This window comes from Ixodes scapularis, unplaced genomic scaffold, assembly GCF_016920785.2.
Source record: "Ixodes scapularis isolate PalLabHiFi unplaced genomic scaffold, ASM1692078v2 PGA_scaffold1__304_contigs__length_218370807, whole genome shotgun sequence".
In the NCBI taxonomy this organism is placed as follows: domain Eukaryota; kingdom Metazoa; phylum Arthropoda; class Arachnida; order Ixodida; family Ixodidae; genus Ixodes; species Ixodes scapularis.
In genome coordinates this window covers 63,295,453-63,313,890 of record NW_024609846.1, presented here as the reverse complement: position 1 = coordinate 63,313,890, position 18,438 = coordinate 63,295,453, and the positions used below count along the sequence as shown (strand labels likewise).

At 41.8% G+C, this 18,438-nt stretch overlaps 1 protein-coding gene across 1 annotated transcript; it reads right to left on the bottom strand.

Annotated features, from left to right (window-relative positions):
- Nucleotides 1-1,267: 1,267 nt before the first annotated feature.
- On the bottom strand, nucleotides 1,268-14,887 carry LOC115319203 (monocarboxylate transporter 14). Its single transcript, XM_040218503.3, has 4 exons — nucleotides 14,716-14,887; nucleotides 11,798-11,941; nucleotides 6,868-7,713; nucleotides 1,268-1,902 (listed from the first exon to the last, which is right to left on the bottom strand). Exons 1-4 carry the CDS (start codon nucleotides 14,885-14,887, stop codon nucleotides 1,754-1,756), a joined length of 1,311 nt encoding a protein of 436 aa, XP_040074437.1. The 3' UTR covers nucleotides 1,268-1,753.
- Nucleotides 14,888-18,438: the final 3,551 nt, after the last annotated feature.

Below are 18,438 nucleotides of genomic sequence, written 5' to 3'. Positions count from 1 at the left end.
TTTTTCTATATATATTATTCTAATAATAATAATAATAATAATAATTATTGTTATTATTATAATAATAATCATGTTTATTGCGAGTTTAAGAAGAACCAGGTGCCTTTTTGTTGAAACACGCGAAACACAAGGAAAATTGTGAGACAAGGACTATAAAAAAGGCGTAAAAAGGCCTAAAAAGCGATACGAAGACAATAACACAACATACATGAATACAAACATCAATTAAAAAAAAAAACATCCAACCAGTCTACAGTAGTACGCTCACCCATTTGCGATGGGAACAACGCTTACAAAAAAAAAAGAAAATTAAGAACACCATTAAATGCATAACAATAGCCTTAATGACGCTCGGAGACCTGAAATGCTATCGTTGAATATATCTAGTTTTTCGGCGAAGTCATTGAATTTCAGTTGCATGCGGGTGACCGGGATCAACATATTTGCCAGAGGGGGAGAAAATGCGCTACCAGACACAGCGCTGTAGTGTGGCACACGCAAAGGAAAAGATGATAAGATCTCAGGAGAGATCTTGGTGTATAAACATCTAAGCATTTTACATTTACAGTGTGCACTCCTTGATTAATGAAACCCTAAAAGAGAGGTCCAGTTTATTTACGTTTTACAGAAATTCTAAAACCCATCACTTTGTTTTATTAATGTTGATTTCCACTACAATAGTTCCAAACAAACACATCACATGCGTCGCATCATTGTGCAATAAGGCAACTGCACTGCGCACATTAAGATGCCGTGACACTAACAAAGTATCGTACGCATATTGAAATATTTCCTATCCTGAAAGAATTTTCGCGAGGTCCTTTATATCGTAATTAAATAAAAAGAAAGACAGTACAGAACCCTGGGCCACGCCAGCTTTCAAAAACACATTGCCACTGGTATCCCAGAATTACATGTGCTACATCAGGTTGCTGTCAAACGGTGCAAATGAGAAATCTGTTTATGGTGCATTTTCTGTCCCCTTTGCTTCAGCCAGCAAATAATAGTAATGATATAATAGCCATCAATCAATCAATCAATCAATCAGTGTTTAGTATAGTGCCCAGGAAAAACCTATGGGTCTTACTACTGGCACACTTCAATATGAACACACACACACACGCACAACTCAAGTTCAAATTAGCAACTATTTCCATGTTTGACTCTCCCATAGCAGACTCAGAGAGCAGTTCAAGCTCCACAACATAGAGCACAATACATGCAGGGAAACAAGACAATATTATTTCAGGCAAGCAGAAACAAGCAATATAATAATAATAATTTACTTTGCTTGTGCTCATACACAACCAAATCGGACTCCTGTGTGGTGCTCACTACATTGACAGGAAACGCAAAATTCCGTATTAAAACTCAAACAACACACCGGATGGAAACCAAACTAAAACAGATACAAGACATGCCTTGGCGTGCTCAGAGAGGTAATAACAAAACAGGAGCATAAATGGAAGCTCAAAGCTCAAAGCATACCCGCATATGAAGTGTGCCCAGAAATCACGAAACCTACCTTTGCGCTGCACCCGCTCCAGTATTAGCTGTAGAAAAATTTGATATATTTGAATGCTCAGTCTTTCGTGAAGTATCTGCGAAGACTTCAGATTTTGTTTCTTTCTTTGAGATGTCTGTGGTGTAATGTGCTTAAAAAAATCTCCCTTTTTTGTGTTTTTTTTTACTTGCGCGTCATCGGTCTGGCAGCTTCAGTATTTTATTGTAATCTGTGTAGTAGGTTACGCTATTATTTTGGTGTTTCTTTTCCAAGCGACAGAGTGAACCTTTTTCTTTCTACAAAAAGCACTCCAAACCAAAGGCCGCTGTTCAATATTTGAAGCCCAGCCAGGACACGAAACATGTTCACGTACGATCCAATGGTGTCTCTGAAGTAACCTGAAAAAATATTAAACATTTTTAAGTCAGAGTTTTCACGCATATTTTCTCGCCTATTTCAGGGATGAGTCAAGCGTGGCATTTTTTGTTTTTGCAGGAGACCAGTTGCTTAAGGCGCACAAAAACTGCGGAGGAATTCTGAGCACATAAGAGCCAAAGTTCCGTAACCAAGTGTAGCTCACTGTTTTGCGGAGAAACAGATTATGTTTTTATACGTTTATACCAAGTCAAAAATTAATAAAAATAACGGCTACAAAAAAAAAAAAAAAAACTTCTGGGAGGATAGACGGCTACAAAAAAAAATTGTGACATGACTACAGTTGTTGTCCTGTAGCAAGTGTTATTTTTGTGGTCCTTGTTTTTGTAGCTGCTATTTATATCATGTTAAACTTTTACGAACTCGCTCAGTTCAACACTCCAAAACTTTGTGCGACTTGGTCGCGCTGGTGTTTACAAGAATGAAAAGGTATGTTTGCGAAGAATGTTTGTCACACGATATATATTTTTCTTTGTGAGCGTATACACGCTTTGCAACATGGTTATTAGTTAATTGTTATGAATTGTAAGCAAATATTTCTCATATGGTATATTAATAAAAACATCTTAATATTAATATTTTTTTAAAGGATGAATTCGAACGTCATCTATATCCATGAAACGAACCAATTGCTTGCTCCCGATTTTGACAACTACAACAAGATGTAGGTGGCTAATGTGGTGGTAAAGCGCATTAAGACTCTGGTGGACCGGTTTCAAGGCGTGCAATGAGGCCCAAGAGCCGTAGAAAGAACAAAGTAAAAATAGTCATGAATATTCTCAACGACAGGCTGCATGCTCTCAAATGAGGCCCCCACATATCGTCCGTTTCTAGCCAGATATACACATTTAGAATTGAATATCCGTTTAAACTTCGTAAAAAAAAAAAAAAAAAAGACGACACAAAATTTTCGACGGGCAGAGAGAAAAGTAAGTTTCGAGTTACACGTACCACGACATCCCGGGCCAATCAGTTGCAAGAGACGTTTACTGAGCGTCGTTAGAAAGAATTAAAGTTCAGTAGTCTTCTTTAAAATATCTCAAGGCCCGAACAAACATCAACTTCCTCTTTATTGTTGCATGCTTCGTCTCACGAAAAAATATTTGAAGTCGATTTGTGTTCTGCTTCACTGCCACCCAGATCAAATACAAATCATACACAAACGAGTTAGTCTAAACTAGACCAGATGTATGTTAAGTTAGTAAAAACTAATAGGTTGTACTTGCGCACAAACGATCTAGTTGGTAATATATTTAATAATGGCATCAATGTACAACGAAAAACAAAATCGAATTAACCCCATAAAAAACAAAACATTTTTAGCAAATGTGGGTTGGAAATAGTCTACTACATGTTTACACGTTTCTTCAGACAGCCTAACGTACAGCGCTCGTCGACGTTAATACGTTCAGTAATGGAACTACTAGATGGTCAAGAAAGCTATTCTCATTTTCGTCTCAGACATGTTCAGATAAGAGAATGTAAGAACACCGGAAGTCTGCCAAAACAAATTGTATAACAATGGACACCATAAGTATGACGTCACTCCTTCAAGCAAACCGTTACTATGGGGAGTTCCTATGGAGGAATAAATGGGAGTAAATTTCGTTCCGAAAGAATCACCGTTAAAAATTCGGACGTGGAATTTTAACGCTTGAAAATATTAACGCAGAAAAAATTAACCAAGACAGACGTTTGCCGAGAATCCGCTGTTTCTGAAATAATTCCAACGACACTTCCTCTTTTCGCGACGTCTCGAGATGCCTGCTGCCAACGACGAACGCATATGGAATTACTGAAGTATGACGTGTGCAAGAGTTCCAATAGTTAGCATAATGATACGACTTTGATGTTGTGTTGGGAACATAACACGTCTCAGAAAACTCATCAGGTTTAGAGAAACGAAATGTATTAGCGTGCGATACGGAATACTGTCTGTCGAAAATCATCACACGATGGGCATCTGCTAAAAATATATTGAGAAAAGTATTTAGAACATAATATCAAAACGGCGTCAGACCCACTTTTAATTTTGGTAGTTGATCAAGTGAAGGAGATTTTTTTACACTATCATATTTGTTCGAGACCTCAACCTAGTTTTCAGACACGCGTTATGGGTATGTGTTTCGTTCCCTTGTTGTAACCATTGCACCGAGAAAAAAGTCTGCCGATTCTTCCGTTTTCAGTAACACCCCAACTAGCAAAATACCTGAATCAAAACTATATATATATATATATATATATATGCCCCCAACTAATGGTGCCCGTCTGGCCCCTGACTAGGACATACACTTTAGAATTTCCTCTTCTGCAAGCCTTCTCTCTCTCTCTCTCGATAAATATATATATATATATATATATATATATATATCGAGGGGGGGGGGGGGGGGGGGGCGACAGCTCATAAGCTGCGTTTACATGAATCTTAGTCGCATCGAATCCAGTTGTCGCATTCAATGCGATCATGTAACCGGCATAGTGCGCTAGGGAAGCCCATCGCATTCAAGTCGCCTGACAGAGGTGAACCTTTTACTTGCCAATGTTCCAAAATTAGAACGTGTGAAACTTGATTTTTTGTTCTCTTTTGCAATACATCTTTGTTTTTAATTTTCGTTTTCGCATACTGTTCAATGAATGTGCAAAACACCGCAATTTTAGCTTCTACTATCTGTCATTTTAAAAACTTTGAATCAGTGTTTGTGAAATTACATAGCTTGGGTTTTTTCACAGCCAATTGTGGGTTACGTCATTTCGCAAGAAAAAATGGCGTTCAAATGAACAAAGCGATTTAGAACAAAGGGAAATCATTCGCGATTATGTGATAAAAATAAATAACCAAAGAGCCTGTACGTCTTTTACTGGCATTGAGTTTTTTTGCAAACGTTCCGTTTTTGGAACATTGGCATTTGACAGTAGCAAAATTCAACGTAAACTGGAGCTTGCACTTCGGTATAGTTTTTAGTCTTTTTGGTAGCGCCCCCTGTGCGGCGGTTGGCAGAAACTTGAATGGCAGCTTTCCTTGTCGTTCTTTTGAGATTGTTCAACGCAAGCATGGTGCCTGGAACGCGTCTCCACTAGTGTGTTTACCGCGCTCAAAAAAGTGGTCCCTCGATTTCCGCCTGATGACGTCATAGAAGTGTCATGCTGTCGCCGGTCGCGACCCTGGTTGTGTCCCAGCAACTGTGGTAGATATGGCAGACGCCTGTTCTGTTGCAGGTCGCTCCCCACTGTGACAGTCCACGGAAGGTGCAGCAGCCGGAAGTTGGGACGCCTGGGACGCTGTGACGACAGCGACACTCGCGTTCGCTCGCGCTTTTCGCCAGCATTTCTACGGCCAACCGCCAGTAGCGCGACAGTCAATAGCATGACACTCCGGCTTCTGTGACGTCATTTGTTGCCACTTGGGGACCACTTTTGATGTATGGGCAGCATAGCACGCCAAACACACCAGTCGGAGACGCGTTCCAGGCACCATAACACAAGTAAGTCGTGGCGTCATGCACATGCAGTACGTGGCAATCTCACCACTTGTCAGTGTAAGTAGAGAATAACCTTATGGCTTCCTTTTTTGTGGTGGCACACTTCCTTACCATGCAATAATTCTCCTCTTAGGAGATGGCGGAACGCTTCGTTACTTTGGAGGCTGCAGTTGAGCTTTTGTTCAACGTTTCCGATGAAGAACGCGAAGATGCTTCTGTTTGCCAGTTGCCACCTGACGAAGATGGCAACATTACTAACGAAGAGCACGTTAACTTTTTATTTCGTGTGTGTTTCTTCGCCCTGCTGAACTTTGTTTCTCGAATGCGATTCTGCTGAACGTTTTTTTTTTTCTATGTTTTCTTACTAACTGTTTGTTAGCATTGTTTAGTTGTTGGGTTTATTTCGTCAGTGCCTAGTGGCTTGACGGTGCTGTAGAGAGCGTGTTCGTACGCATTTGGTTGTGTCCCGTTTAGGGAATGCCCGGAGGAGTTGGTTTTCGTTCTTGCCGTGTGTGGCTAAGTTTTTCCGTCTTGACTGAATTTTTTTTTTTTTTTTTTTGCCTTTACGTGTTGTCGATTTCTTTGTCTGACTCTGCACCAGGCGTGGACCTATCGCCTTGCCACCGCTCGAACCTAAATCTTATATTTGTTTAAGACAATTTTCGTTAAGATCGGAGTTGGGTAATATTATTGTTATTTATTTATTTTATTCCCTATTCTCTCCGCGACAATCTCTTCGTGTGTTTCGGACCGTTTCTGTGTCTTCACTTTTGTGTATCATGGAAGTGAAAGGCCGTTCCCTGGTGATCTGTGCGATGTGCGGTGAACAAACCCTAGCGTTTGGTTTCGGAAAGAATCGTATATAATATATCGATGATCTGGTGACTTTCTATGTCTTAGTAATATGACAGCTAATAACTAGTCATGCTAGTTTAAAGCGAAAGTTTTATAAATCGAAACAATACAACGTCTCTGCCTCTTCGATATTAAAGGTGTACTCGGCCTGCTGATTTGATTAGATATGTTTCTCCTGGTTTCCCGCTTTTATCAAAACATAAATAACTATTCAATACAACAAAAATGCGTTTATAATTGATTACGAAACGCAGACAATTCATAGAAACGCACGGGTCGCTATGTGCAAAACGAAGACGTCTTTATGATATAGTTGTTATGATATAGTTATTTCTGAACACTCTCTGTTCGTAATTCACCCTTAGGGGACCGGAACAGGAGGTGCAGATCACTATTGAGTCTTTAACATAATTTCAACCTTTGAATACAAAATTTCCATCTAATACTTTGTGGAGCCCCAGGCTGAGTATTTTGCCAGTTCTTACTTTATAATTCATGCAATCAAAAATGTTGCCGGAAATCAGAAAAGGTTTCTTCTTTACTTCTCCCATTAGAAAGACGAAATAAAAAGTGAAAATGGGCAAACGTTCTCACCTATAAATAGAGGCTTGAGAAGTAGAATCGGGGCGCCGATGACACTGCATAGGCCATAACCAGCTGATAATCGTTGAAGGCCGATATAGTCCGCCAGTAGCGCACCAAACATCGCCTGCGAGCAACCTATTCCCGCTGCCATGGGAAGCGTTAAAATAACCAGTATCACGTAGGATCTCACGCTGGCGAGGACTGCAACAAATAGTGCGAGTGCCAGAAAGTTTACGGCCGACAGGGTGCTTCGACGGATAAGCTTCTTATCCGCTACAAGCGGAATCAATAGTCGCCCCAATGCATCCGTGATTGAGGCATAAGAAAGGAGGGCCGCGGCTTTAGATTCGGAGACTCCAATATCCTTGGCAAAGTCGACGATTGTAGAAAGAACAATGTCCATGTTCAAATACAAGGCTAGCCACGATACAAGAAGGACATAGTACATTGGAGTTCGAAGTAACTCTGCCACTGTTCTCAGGAGCCTTGGCTTCAATTCAAGAGTTGAGGACGGTTTTTCAAAAGTTCCGTGTTGCTTTGCCTCAATGTTTGACGCAGTCTCTGATGGTGTCGGGTTTTGGGAACTGTTAGTTTCTGAAAAATTGAACGGTGTCGTTGCCGAGTGATGGGTAAAAAGCGCACTGAGGGGGATCAAGTTTAGAAGGACGCCGCCAAGGAGGACTACGGAGGCCTTGAAGTTGTATGCACTTGTCATTAACAAAAGGAGGCCTGGGAAGACGAGTGCTGAAATGCTCGGCCCAGTGCTTACAATGCCATGAGCTATTCCTCTGTAAACTACGAAGTTGTGGCTCACAAAAACTTGTGTGCAGACACTCATCGTTCCACTGCCCAGTCCTGCAACAATAATAATGAAATTACCTGTTATATATATCTATATATATATAGATATAAATATAGGGTGAGGCAGAGTAGTTTGAGAACAATGGACCGGGAAAATGGAATAAGTCAGAGATCCGTGCTTGCGGAGTTGCTATGCTAGGAGTTTATTGCATGTATTATGACAGTTATGACAGTTTGACATGATTATGACATCTCCTGACGAAGCCGAGCCCCTCACCCCGTTATGCCTGCCCCAAAGCAATATATATATATATATATATATATATATATATATATATATATATATATATATATATATATATATATATATATATATATATATATATATATATGTATATATATATATATATATATATATATATATATATATATATATATATATACGCTCCGTGCGGGAACTATAGGGGGCGCTTTGAAAAACGCGCGTAGCGCCGCTAGCGGAGGAGCTGGCGTTCGACAGTGAGGCGCGCTCAGCAGCCTGCGGCGCCTTTTCGCGTGCAAAGCTGTGGCGGCGGAAGCGCGCACGGACAGAACTTTTGCTTTTTGAGCCGATAAGTTGAGGGTGCCGTTGCATGAGTGCTGGGAGAGATTTGAGAAGGGCATTTAGCTGTTCTCCGCTCCTTTTATATGGAGTTTGAGTTGTTATTAGGGGTAATTTCTTTAGTTGTGGTCGAAAAAGGGGTTTGAGAAATTTTTCGAAAAGCAAGACGGCCGCCACCATAATTGCTCTCAGTGGGAAATTTGTTTCGCTCGTCGCTGTAAACGTAGGACTGCTGGGACGATGACATTTGGAGGTGAGTGAGATGTTCACTAAGTGGGCCAAGTTTTATTAAGACAGCAAATGTGAAAATTATGGTTCTAACGAATAAAGGAATAAAGTTGTCAGGAATATCCAATATTGGATCCAAAATCTTGTGTTTTGTGTGCAGATTTGGACACACAGTTTCTTGGATATGACCGTAACTTGACACAACATTTATAATACCAAAAATAAGTGGCATAGGGAAACCAGGTCGAAATTTGGTTTGGGCGGCGTAACTGAATGGGAAACGGTTTTGACCGTGAAAGGGCTGTGAAGAGAATACCACTGGTCGTTGGAAATGGAGAGTTTACAGGTAGGAAGAGGCTAGTGCACTGTACTTCCAATTGAAGCAACTTTACGAAAGGTGGCTTCAAAGCTGAGAAAACCAAGTTTGCAGGGCCATTTAACACACGGTTTGGCCGTCAAAGGCTTTTGCGGTCAGTTGTTGTGTAGCAATCTGGTTGTGCGAGGGGCTGATTTTCGGCACACAGGTACTTGGACGACCATAACTTGACAAAACACTTATTATACCTAATAGAGGTGGCATAGTTTAACAAGGGAAAAATATGTTTGAGCGGCGTAACTAAATGGGAACCGGTTTTGAGCATCAAAGGCTGTCAAGAGAATACCACTCATCATGGCCGGGAGGTGCACATTTTACTGGTAGGAAGGTACCAGTGGGCGGTACTTCCAGTTCGAACAACTTTGCGATAGGTAGCTCTAAAGCCGAGAAAAAAGAATGTTGCCTACAGGACTCGGGGTGTCAGCGTTTCCACATCCAAAAGGAGGCCGATCAAAAAAGAAAGCACACCACATAAACTTCCATACTCAAACATCGATTGTCCATTCATTCCAAGTTTCATTGTAGTTTTCCTTAGATTCATATTGGTCGCTTTTTGTACCGTCCGAATCTTTCTTCATGAAGTACAGACTGCGTGCCATACTGGTCCGGAAATATCATCGACACGTACGAGGAGGACGAAACTTCCTTGGAGGGCATTCCTTCAACGAAATTCGTACTGCATACCCGCGAATGTGGGATGGCATTACTGGTACGAAAACAAACGAAGAGCGCAAAGCGGCAGTGTAGAATATGTCAGCCGTGCCGACACAGTGGAAGGCATGATCCGGAGACCAAATTTCTCGCGTCGTACGGCACCGGTCCATCGTTGTCGCTGTCCCACAAAACATCGGCGAGGTGAAAAACTGTGAAACTTCGTCCCCACGAGACACGACGCATAACTATTGGATCACTTAACGACGCAGCAGTTCATGCTGTCAACCCAACGCAACCGCACCGCTCCGACTTCAATGCGTACCAGTGTACACGGCGTGGTTTCGTTTCGCTGGGACTCTCACTGCCTACCTTCGGTAACGGCCGCGCGGCGGCGCGCCGGCCGCGTCGCACGGAGTGTATATATAGCTTTGGGGCAGGCATAAGGGGGTGAGGGTAGTGGCAGACATTTTTTTATAAGGGAGAGGCACGTCCACACAACTTTCTCCCCCTATCTCCACCGCCACTTTTCGCCGCCCCTTACCCCCTGCATTTAGCATTTCAAGGTTAACAAATCCTTGCAGTAAAGCCAGCTTTAGAAAATACCCTTTTGCCGATTCACGTGCATGGATCTGTGTTTGACTACAGCCTCCAGATTTTTTAAAATCGTCTTTTTAAGAACACCGGCTTGTAGATGAGCGCCTTGTCGAGGCGCGAAACAGCAAGTCAGCGAGGCCAAGCGTGTGCCTTCTTACACACGCGCGTACCCTCGCTGACCTGCTCTTTCACGCCGCCATAAATAGCTTTTCTAGCGGCCGGTCGACGTTCGCCCGATATTGTTAAACAATCTAGAGGCTGTACTTCTACAGAAAATACGACAAAAGATAGAGAAGTTTGGTTAAAGCCAAGAAAAGTTAACGTTATTGGGAATAGAAAAAAGAAAATATGGACATAAAAATTGATCTTTTTATTAAAGCAAATTAAAATTAAAGATAAAATAATTTGTTTTACGAAATTTAAAAAAAAACATTCTATAATTTATTTTGGGAAAATAAATTAAACTAGAGTACTGCTACTTGATAGAACATGTGTATGCCTACATGAGTATAGCATGTAGGCATATAAACAAAATTTATGATGAAGTCTAACACACAAGACTCCAAATATCTCACCAAAACGGCAAAGATGTGATATTTTGCATTTTTTCTTTTATTTTTGTAAACAAATACGCCGAAGCAATCTAATTTAAAGGGGAAAATAGGCTATGTCTCATGCATTTGCAAGAAAACTTAGTGTAAACGTTTTCTATTTTACGCATTTATAACCAGTGACAGAACTGAGTACGAAAATCAAGCAACCTTAATGGATCATTTCACCTTGCTTTACTTCAAAGTTTTTTGCAAAAAAAAAAAAATAAATAAATAAATATAACTCTAAAAATTATCTAAAAAATAAGTTCTTTTTTATTGTGGAACTGGGGCCATAATGTATAATTTGTTTTTTGAGGGAAGTAAAAATATTTAGCTTGACACGCGTAATCGATTTTAAATGAAACTGCCCACTGATGTTTTAATACTAAACCAAACATAGAATCTGTCAGCTACCGTATTCGCTCCATAAAGGCATAAAATCCGTGCCAAATGCCTAGCAGCAACAGCATTTTGAAGCAATTCAGTTGAGTGTTTCTCCGCGGTGATGTTGCACGTAGGAACTTGCCAGGCCTTTTAGGCTTTGACGGCGAAAGCAAGACTGCATTTGCAGCAATATTGCGAAAGAGGCACTAATTTTTTATATGTAGTTTTGTCTACATTAAGAATATGGAAACCTAATTCGCCGCTTCGCACCTTAAAAAAGAGTTACCCCAGCAATAAAAAAAAATATATATAAGTTGCATCAAATAAGTAATTCGGCCAGCGATAACAGTCACACTGAAAAGGGGCAAACGTACTGAGTGAAGCCCACTAATTATAGTCGGAATAATACGCCGGATGTAAAAGTAAACAAATTATTTTTGTAAAAATAAATATAATAAAATACGCGTTATTTCGTTCATATTTCAATGCCTCCATATTAAGACAAAATACGGCTACCGCCACGACGATAAAGATAAATAAGCAGTTAACTAAGCCAGAAGACATTTTTTTTTTTATTCGAAACATATTTTTTACCAACAATGAGAAATACAAATTAAGCTCCCAGGTGTTCCACCGAGGAGCTTAATCTATTGAAAGCGTATGCAAAAGGGACGCGAAAAACAGGTCAAAATAGAAGTTTACACTTACCGTGCAGTATTCCCAGAGTGCACGTCATCCACCAAATGTTCGAAACGAGAACCGACGTAAGGACTCCGAATGATGTGAGTAGCGCTCCAACGACGGCAGTTTGTGCTAAGCTTAGCCATTGAGAAAGCAGACCGTACACAAGGCCTGTTTGGATGAACGAGAAGAATTAAGACAAAATGCTCTGTAGCGTTCCTACTTTTTCCTAGTACAGCTGCCCCCCCCCCCCCCCCCCTTTTCCACACACAAAAAAAAATTGCGAAAGTTTCTTTTTTTTTTTTTTTGTTATTGAAAAAAAATAATTTATTACTGCCGAACGCTCATTTCTGCCCGAAATATTGGGCTAGCGATCCGAAGCACACGCCAGATATTTATAGCTGATTAATCTTATTAAAAGTTAATCTTAACAGAAGTTAAAAGTGATTTTTGTAATTTTAAGTGAGAAACTGGCGGCCGAAGGTACTCTCGAATGCGTGAAGCTGAATGGTGCCAGTAACCGGAAAAAGACAAAAATAGGCCCCCATTTTTCAATTTCAATTTTTACAAAATAACTAATAAAGTTGTAACGCTTAAATTACATAACGAATTGTTTTAAAATTTTGGCATTAGGTTCGAACTGCTAGCGCTAAATTTGGGCGGAGAATGGGCGTTCCGTGACGCCTGGTTCACTTTTTGCTGTAGTAAAACTCTGTACTTTTCTTTCTTTTCTTTTTTCTCTTTTTTGGAGGAACACGTTGTAGACGATAAAATAAGAAACCTACGGAAGCTCGAGTAAGGTTGGCTTGGTTGCTTCAGATTAACTGATAAAACGAATGCTGACAGAAATATAAACTCGCCCAGCAAATTCCGGCATGAACTTGAAGTTGCTATACGCAGTGTAGCCCAGCTGGCGCATTTCATAAACGAAACTATGTGGCTCCTTCTCAGTACAAATGGCGCCAGACAATACTAGCATGGCGACGCTAAAAGAAGGCCATTTCTTTGAAACCTCAAAGCCGAAGCGTCACGGTTGATGTCCGTAGGAATTGCCGCTGATTCAGTATTGGCTAAGCTGTTGGGCCACAGGATGAGCGCACAAACTCGCGCTAAGTAAAGCGACGGGGACAGCGGCTATATATCCGCTGCACCCGCAGGGAACGACGATTGCCGCTGATTGAGCGCGACGGTATTCTCGCGATACGGCAAAGGTGCCTACGATATTTCGATAGATACAGAGAATAGAAGAAGGTTAGTTTCTAGTTCGTGTCATGAAGGGGGCAACTGGACGCGATTGTAACTTTGTCCCATAGCGTCTTCATTTGTGACGGTGGCCTAGGGCTATCCGATCATGGCTTACCTAACTTACAATGAGATTTCTTGCAGGGACGATAATTCGCAAGAATACCAGGTTTTACGGAAGAATAAGTTCTGTTATTTCTTTTTTGGAGTTGCTATTAGGGGCAAAGCTCCTTAGGCTCTAGCCTTGTCCCTCCGGCATCCGTGCTCACATCGATTGCCATCCCATATGTCTTCTTAAAAAAAGAAAAAAAAACACAATGTTTGCGCAGTCGACAGGAGTCGAACCTGGGCGGGGACACCCCAATGGCTTTCTAGTCCATCGCCTCAATCTCTCGGCCGCGACTGCGGGACGAGTAGGGGGCTCTGAGATGTGGTAATAACTCAAGAGCTGGGGATGTCATGGATCAAAAGTTGCATATAGTCTTTACGGACTTCAGGATGGATCTGCTAGAAGAACCACTGGCTCTGCATTTCGCCGACCATAAAGCTGTAATAATGAAGTCGAAACGCAACCCGGAACTCAGCACTACCTATGCGCAATAAAAAAATTCAGCACCATCAGCACTATCTATGAACAAAATCAGTATCATCAGCACCACCAGAGCTTCGCCCAAATCAACATCATTCACCACATGGAGATGCCGTCATTGTTTTAGTAGGCGTCTTTTAATTGCGAAGCCAGCAAAAAGCAGACGGAAACCAGCCAGTCAGCAGGGCGTGGCATCTCACGCCTCGGATAGACATTGTATCGACAGCGGTGAATGCAGGATTTTAAAGTTGCCCCCCCCCCCCCCCCCCAAAAAAAAAAAAAAAAAAAAAAAAACACCGAGCAGAAACGCCTTATACCACTATATCCTCTCTACGTCACTTGAGTCGAAACCGCGCAGAAAACGGACGAAGCCTGTCAATCGTAGTTACGGCGGTCGCCTTTTCGCTCGACCAAATTGGCGTACTGATATTGAACACATCGTCGGCGACATGACCGCTGAATTCTCGCTCCGTTACGCAAAACTACAGCGAACAAGAGCGAATACCGAAGTCCTGATTTCAGTGACGTCAAGGAAGCGACTAGAAGCGATTGGCTAGCAGGTTTATATGTGTGTCTTTGAGGTGAATTCATCACTGCAATCTTAGCCTGTTACTGACTGTGGCTCTCATTATATCGCTAAAAATGATACATATTTAATGGTTAAAAATTTGCTTAATTTTTATTGTGTTTTTTTAAATGCCATGACGTTAAAGGCATGTAAGTTCGTCTGCTTTTTGAGAACCTTGTGTGTTCATTTACCCGCCGAATGAGGACACGTGATTTTGTTTGCCCCAGACCTCAACGATCGACGGCGCGCGCTTGGTTCTTTCGTCATTGCGTGTTCCCTATGTTTCCTCAATGTTCCCCCTTGATTGGCGTCTTTGTCCCATTGGACCGCATTTTGGAGCACTTGCTCGTCGTATGGTACACAGTGCGCTCGCTTACGTTAGGCACAGATCAAAGCCAAGCGCGAGCGCTCTTCACTTCTATAATGCCAAAAAGATTTACCCCTCCCCCCAAAAAAAATATATTTGTTTAGTCTTCGTTTTTGAAATGCCGCAGAAAGCTGCCACCAATTATAGTAAATAAGTGTGCCAACTTTGATGCTCCTTACCTCCTATGTCGTAGCCAGAAGATATCATATTTACTGGCCACGAAGCTTCCTCGCGGTTGACGTTAAATTCCTCCATAATTTTTACCAAAAGGAGGCCTGATATTCTGTAGGGCGAGGACGCGAAGAAAGACACCAGGGTACCGAGGAACGGAATGTGCCAAGCGCGATCCATGACGTACTCTTCTCTATGGGAGATTTTATGGACTTGATAGCTGTCTTTTGTCATTGTGACTCCTGCAAGAACAATATAAAAGAAAAACACCAAACGCAGTCTCGTACGTGTAATATACCTCAATGTTTTTGGTTCGAAATATGTTACATTCTCTTTTTCGAAAGTGGCTTCCTAATTTTACTAAAACTAGACAAAAATACCGCAGGTTGATTTGTTATATGCTGCAACCCATTTACGTCTTGAATCACCAAATAATAAAAAGAAAAAGAAACACGTAAACAACAATTACCCTTTGTATACTTTTTACCAAAAAGCATGTAAACCTATGTAATTGTTTCAGATGTTAGTTTGTTACATAAAATCCTAACATTGGCTATCCTGTTATTAGCCGTTGGTCCGGTCATGTTCAGTGACAAACATTAATATAGGGTTTGAGGGATCATTAATCTAAGATATTTTTCAAACCTTGAATTTAAAGATTTTACTTTTGCAATCGCATTGTGGTAACCTATGCGCCGTGTCGGCGACATGATTTTATGATTTTATTCTAGCCTCAGTTGACCAAACCACGTTGGAGCAGTGTAAACAATACTTACTCCGCAGCTTTCAGGTAGTGCACGATGTTCGTTCAGTTGCAAGTTACCGATTGCTGTAACTTTGAGTGATGGCCATGTCAGGGTACTTCCAGGTCGTTGTAAATGGTATCGCGATACAAATTTAGCCACTCGATATACGCGAATCAGCGAAATTCACCTTCCAATGGCGCCTTCTCTGCGCTGTCTATTGGTTCCGCTAGGCGGAACACGCTTAAAATATGCACCAAATTCTGCGACTTAGTACAGTCCGCTCTGTTATGTAAACTTATACAGTCGCAAGTAAAAGTGCCATACCTGCCGCTGTAGTGGGTGCCTGGTATGCTTTGAACCTCCGTTTTTGCCCCGACATGATTACGGCATTTTCAGGTGTTCGCTTTTCCGGGAAATGTTTTTGCGGGAATTCCGACAGCTGCGCGTTTTACTGTGGTGAACAAGCAGCTCGTTCCCGAGCAGGTTCAGGGATGTGAAAATAAGGACTGAAATTCAACGTTAATTGACCAGCGCAGTACATTGCTTCCAAATGATTGTACAGGCTGTTCAGATTAGAGCCAGAAACAAAACAAAACAAAAAATGGAAATCGAAGGCCTAATTGTTCACTTGTATACAACACGGTCCCCGCAGCGTCCAGTTTAATGTTTCGTCAGTTTCCCTTGTAGACTCTAATTTGAGTTGAACGTGGCTTTCTGTCTAGGAGTTTAGGGCTTTGAAAAGCCCGAAGAAGCCAAGGTCGAGATGAACTTTATTTCCTTCGGCCAGAATTTGGGTATCATGTCCCTAATTCGCCAGACATATGTAAAAATTGGGCTTAGCTGCACGTAGATCGGCTGTTCTTTGGCGTCGTCTCGCCTAAATTTCTAAACAAGAGCGAGATTTAGGCTTAAGTTGCGGTTCTTCGGCTTTCATGCATGGGCAAATTAGGGCTTGAATTGTCAATTAAGTGTCAGGTTTAGACTTCACGGCTAGTTCTTCGGTTTAAATACGTTGCATCTTTGGCTCTGGTGTGGCATTTCGGCAATTCTATGGCAAGCCAGAGAAAAGTCATAGAAATGCCGAAGAAGAGTACTCTGGGACTAACCTTGGAGCAAAACAATATAATGCCCAAGTTAGGCACCTAGGATTACCAAGCTTGTGCGAAGTTAAGCGTTTCTCTGGCGTATTACCTGTGAGCTTGTTTAAGTCTTCGAACTTATTTGTATGAGACGGTGCGTATCCTGGTTGACCATTCTGTACAAGAAACCACATTGAAAAGGATTGTTTTGTTTCCTTTATGGTCAGGGACGTCCATAAAGCACGTAAAATATGAGTTACAATTTTTTCACGTCCAAGCAGTGTAATTGCACCGCGTAACGTGTGTGGTAGGCAAGAGGGTGTTTCGTACGCTGATATACTTACATCTAACGCGCCTGCTGCCGTAACATCTCAAGATCAGATGTTGGGATCCACAATGTGACATCTAGTCAACCATTTTTCACTACATGCTTCCATGTTAACAAAAAAAAAAAATCGCGGAGATAATTTAGAATATAAAAGAGTCAATTAGATGCTCTGCCCTCGAAGCCCACATACCGCCAATCACAACGAATCGCTGACCAACCTAACCATGTATGAGAGTAACTGGTAATCAAAGCGATGGCGTATCGCATGAAAATACACGTTTGTTCTTTTAATTGCTTAGAAAAGCTAATTATCTAAAGATAAATAAATTTTAAAAAATCTTTATATGTAAGGATAACTGGAGGCTTAATTACCCCGAAACAAGTACATTGTAAGCAAGCAGCTACTGCACCTCTGAAATCCTTAATATAGTTTGAATCAGGCCAGGGGAGGACGAGGCACCTATGGCGAGCACGCTGACAATGCGCCCTGCGCCGGACTTTGTAGTGTTGATTGAAAATCATATGTAAACAAATGCGACGCATCTTTGTTTTTGAGGCCACACATCTGCAGCAGTATCGTCATTTCACTGGTATACTTGTGTGTGCACTATAGAAATTCGCTTTTTTTTTTTGTTTTTCTGAAAGATTGTACAATCGGAACAAGAATCATTTAGTACAACAGAACGATTGCAGTTTTCACAGTAGAGATTGCCTCGCGGTGTCATCTTCGTAGCGCGAAGGGCAGGAAGCCCTTTTACAAAGCGGCCCTTTAACAACACCGCTTCTCTGCGTAAAGCTTTCGCCGGTCATGCATGAGTGTAGACCGGGGCTGTCTTTTTGCTTGCTCGTAAGGAGCAGTGATATATCCTTTTTTCTTTACTATTTTATCCTCGTTTGCGGTTTTTAAGATGGTGAACTGGCAAGGATTAGACATTACAGGATCATTGTTGTGATTTTATTTTCAGGCGGTAGCGGTTATGGACACTGCTTCACTATTTTATCTCATTTTCGGTCATGAGCCCACTTCGGTACTTGACGCTCGTCTTCTGCTACAACACGAAACTACACTGACTGAGCTATACTCCGCGACAACTTTTCTTGGCAATGCAGTGAAAGGTACGTCCCGCGTCCCCTCTCCCATTTTGAGTGTACGCAGGCTCTCCTCCTCTCCCCGGAAATGGGGGAGGAGGAGAGCCTGCGTACACTCAAAATGGGAGAGGGGACGCGGGCCTGTACCTTCCACTGCATTGCCAAAAAAGTTGTCGCGGAGTATAGGCTGCTCTGACGCCAGATGTCATGCTGAAGAGGCTCGCCAACCGGAACGTCTCTGCAGAATTGTATATCAAAAACGGCAGTGCGCCTGCTGCGCAGCATACACAACTTCGTGTTTAATTGTCTAAGGGACTTGGTTTTACTACAGACGCAACAGTGCTAGGTCGGATTCGCGAATACCACGCTACAGAGGCCCATATTCAATTCTCAGCCGAACCACTCATTTCACTTATGTAGGGCAACGCAGCAAACTCTAAGAGAATACACGCCGTCGGCAGCTTTATCGGAAACTTATTGGACCGATGC

Excerpts from the sequence above, each read along its gene's own strand:
- LOC115319203 (XM_040218503.3), bottom strand. The coding sequence starts at position 14,887 with ATGGATCGCGCTTGGCACATTCCGTTCCTCGGTACCCTGGTGTCTTTC. Across the intron at positions 11,942-14,715 it reads TTCTGGCTACGACATAGGAG|GCCTTGTGTACGGTCTGCTT; the intron begins GTAAGGAGCATC and ends TCATCCAAACAG. Across the intron at positions 7,714-11,797 it reads CACTCTGGGAATACTGCACG|GACTGGGCAGTGGAACGATG; the intron begins GTAAGTGTAAAC and ends TTATTGTTGCAG.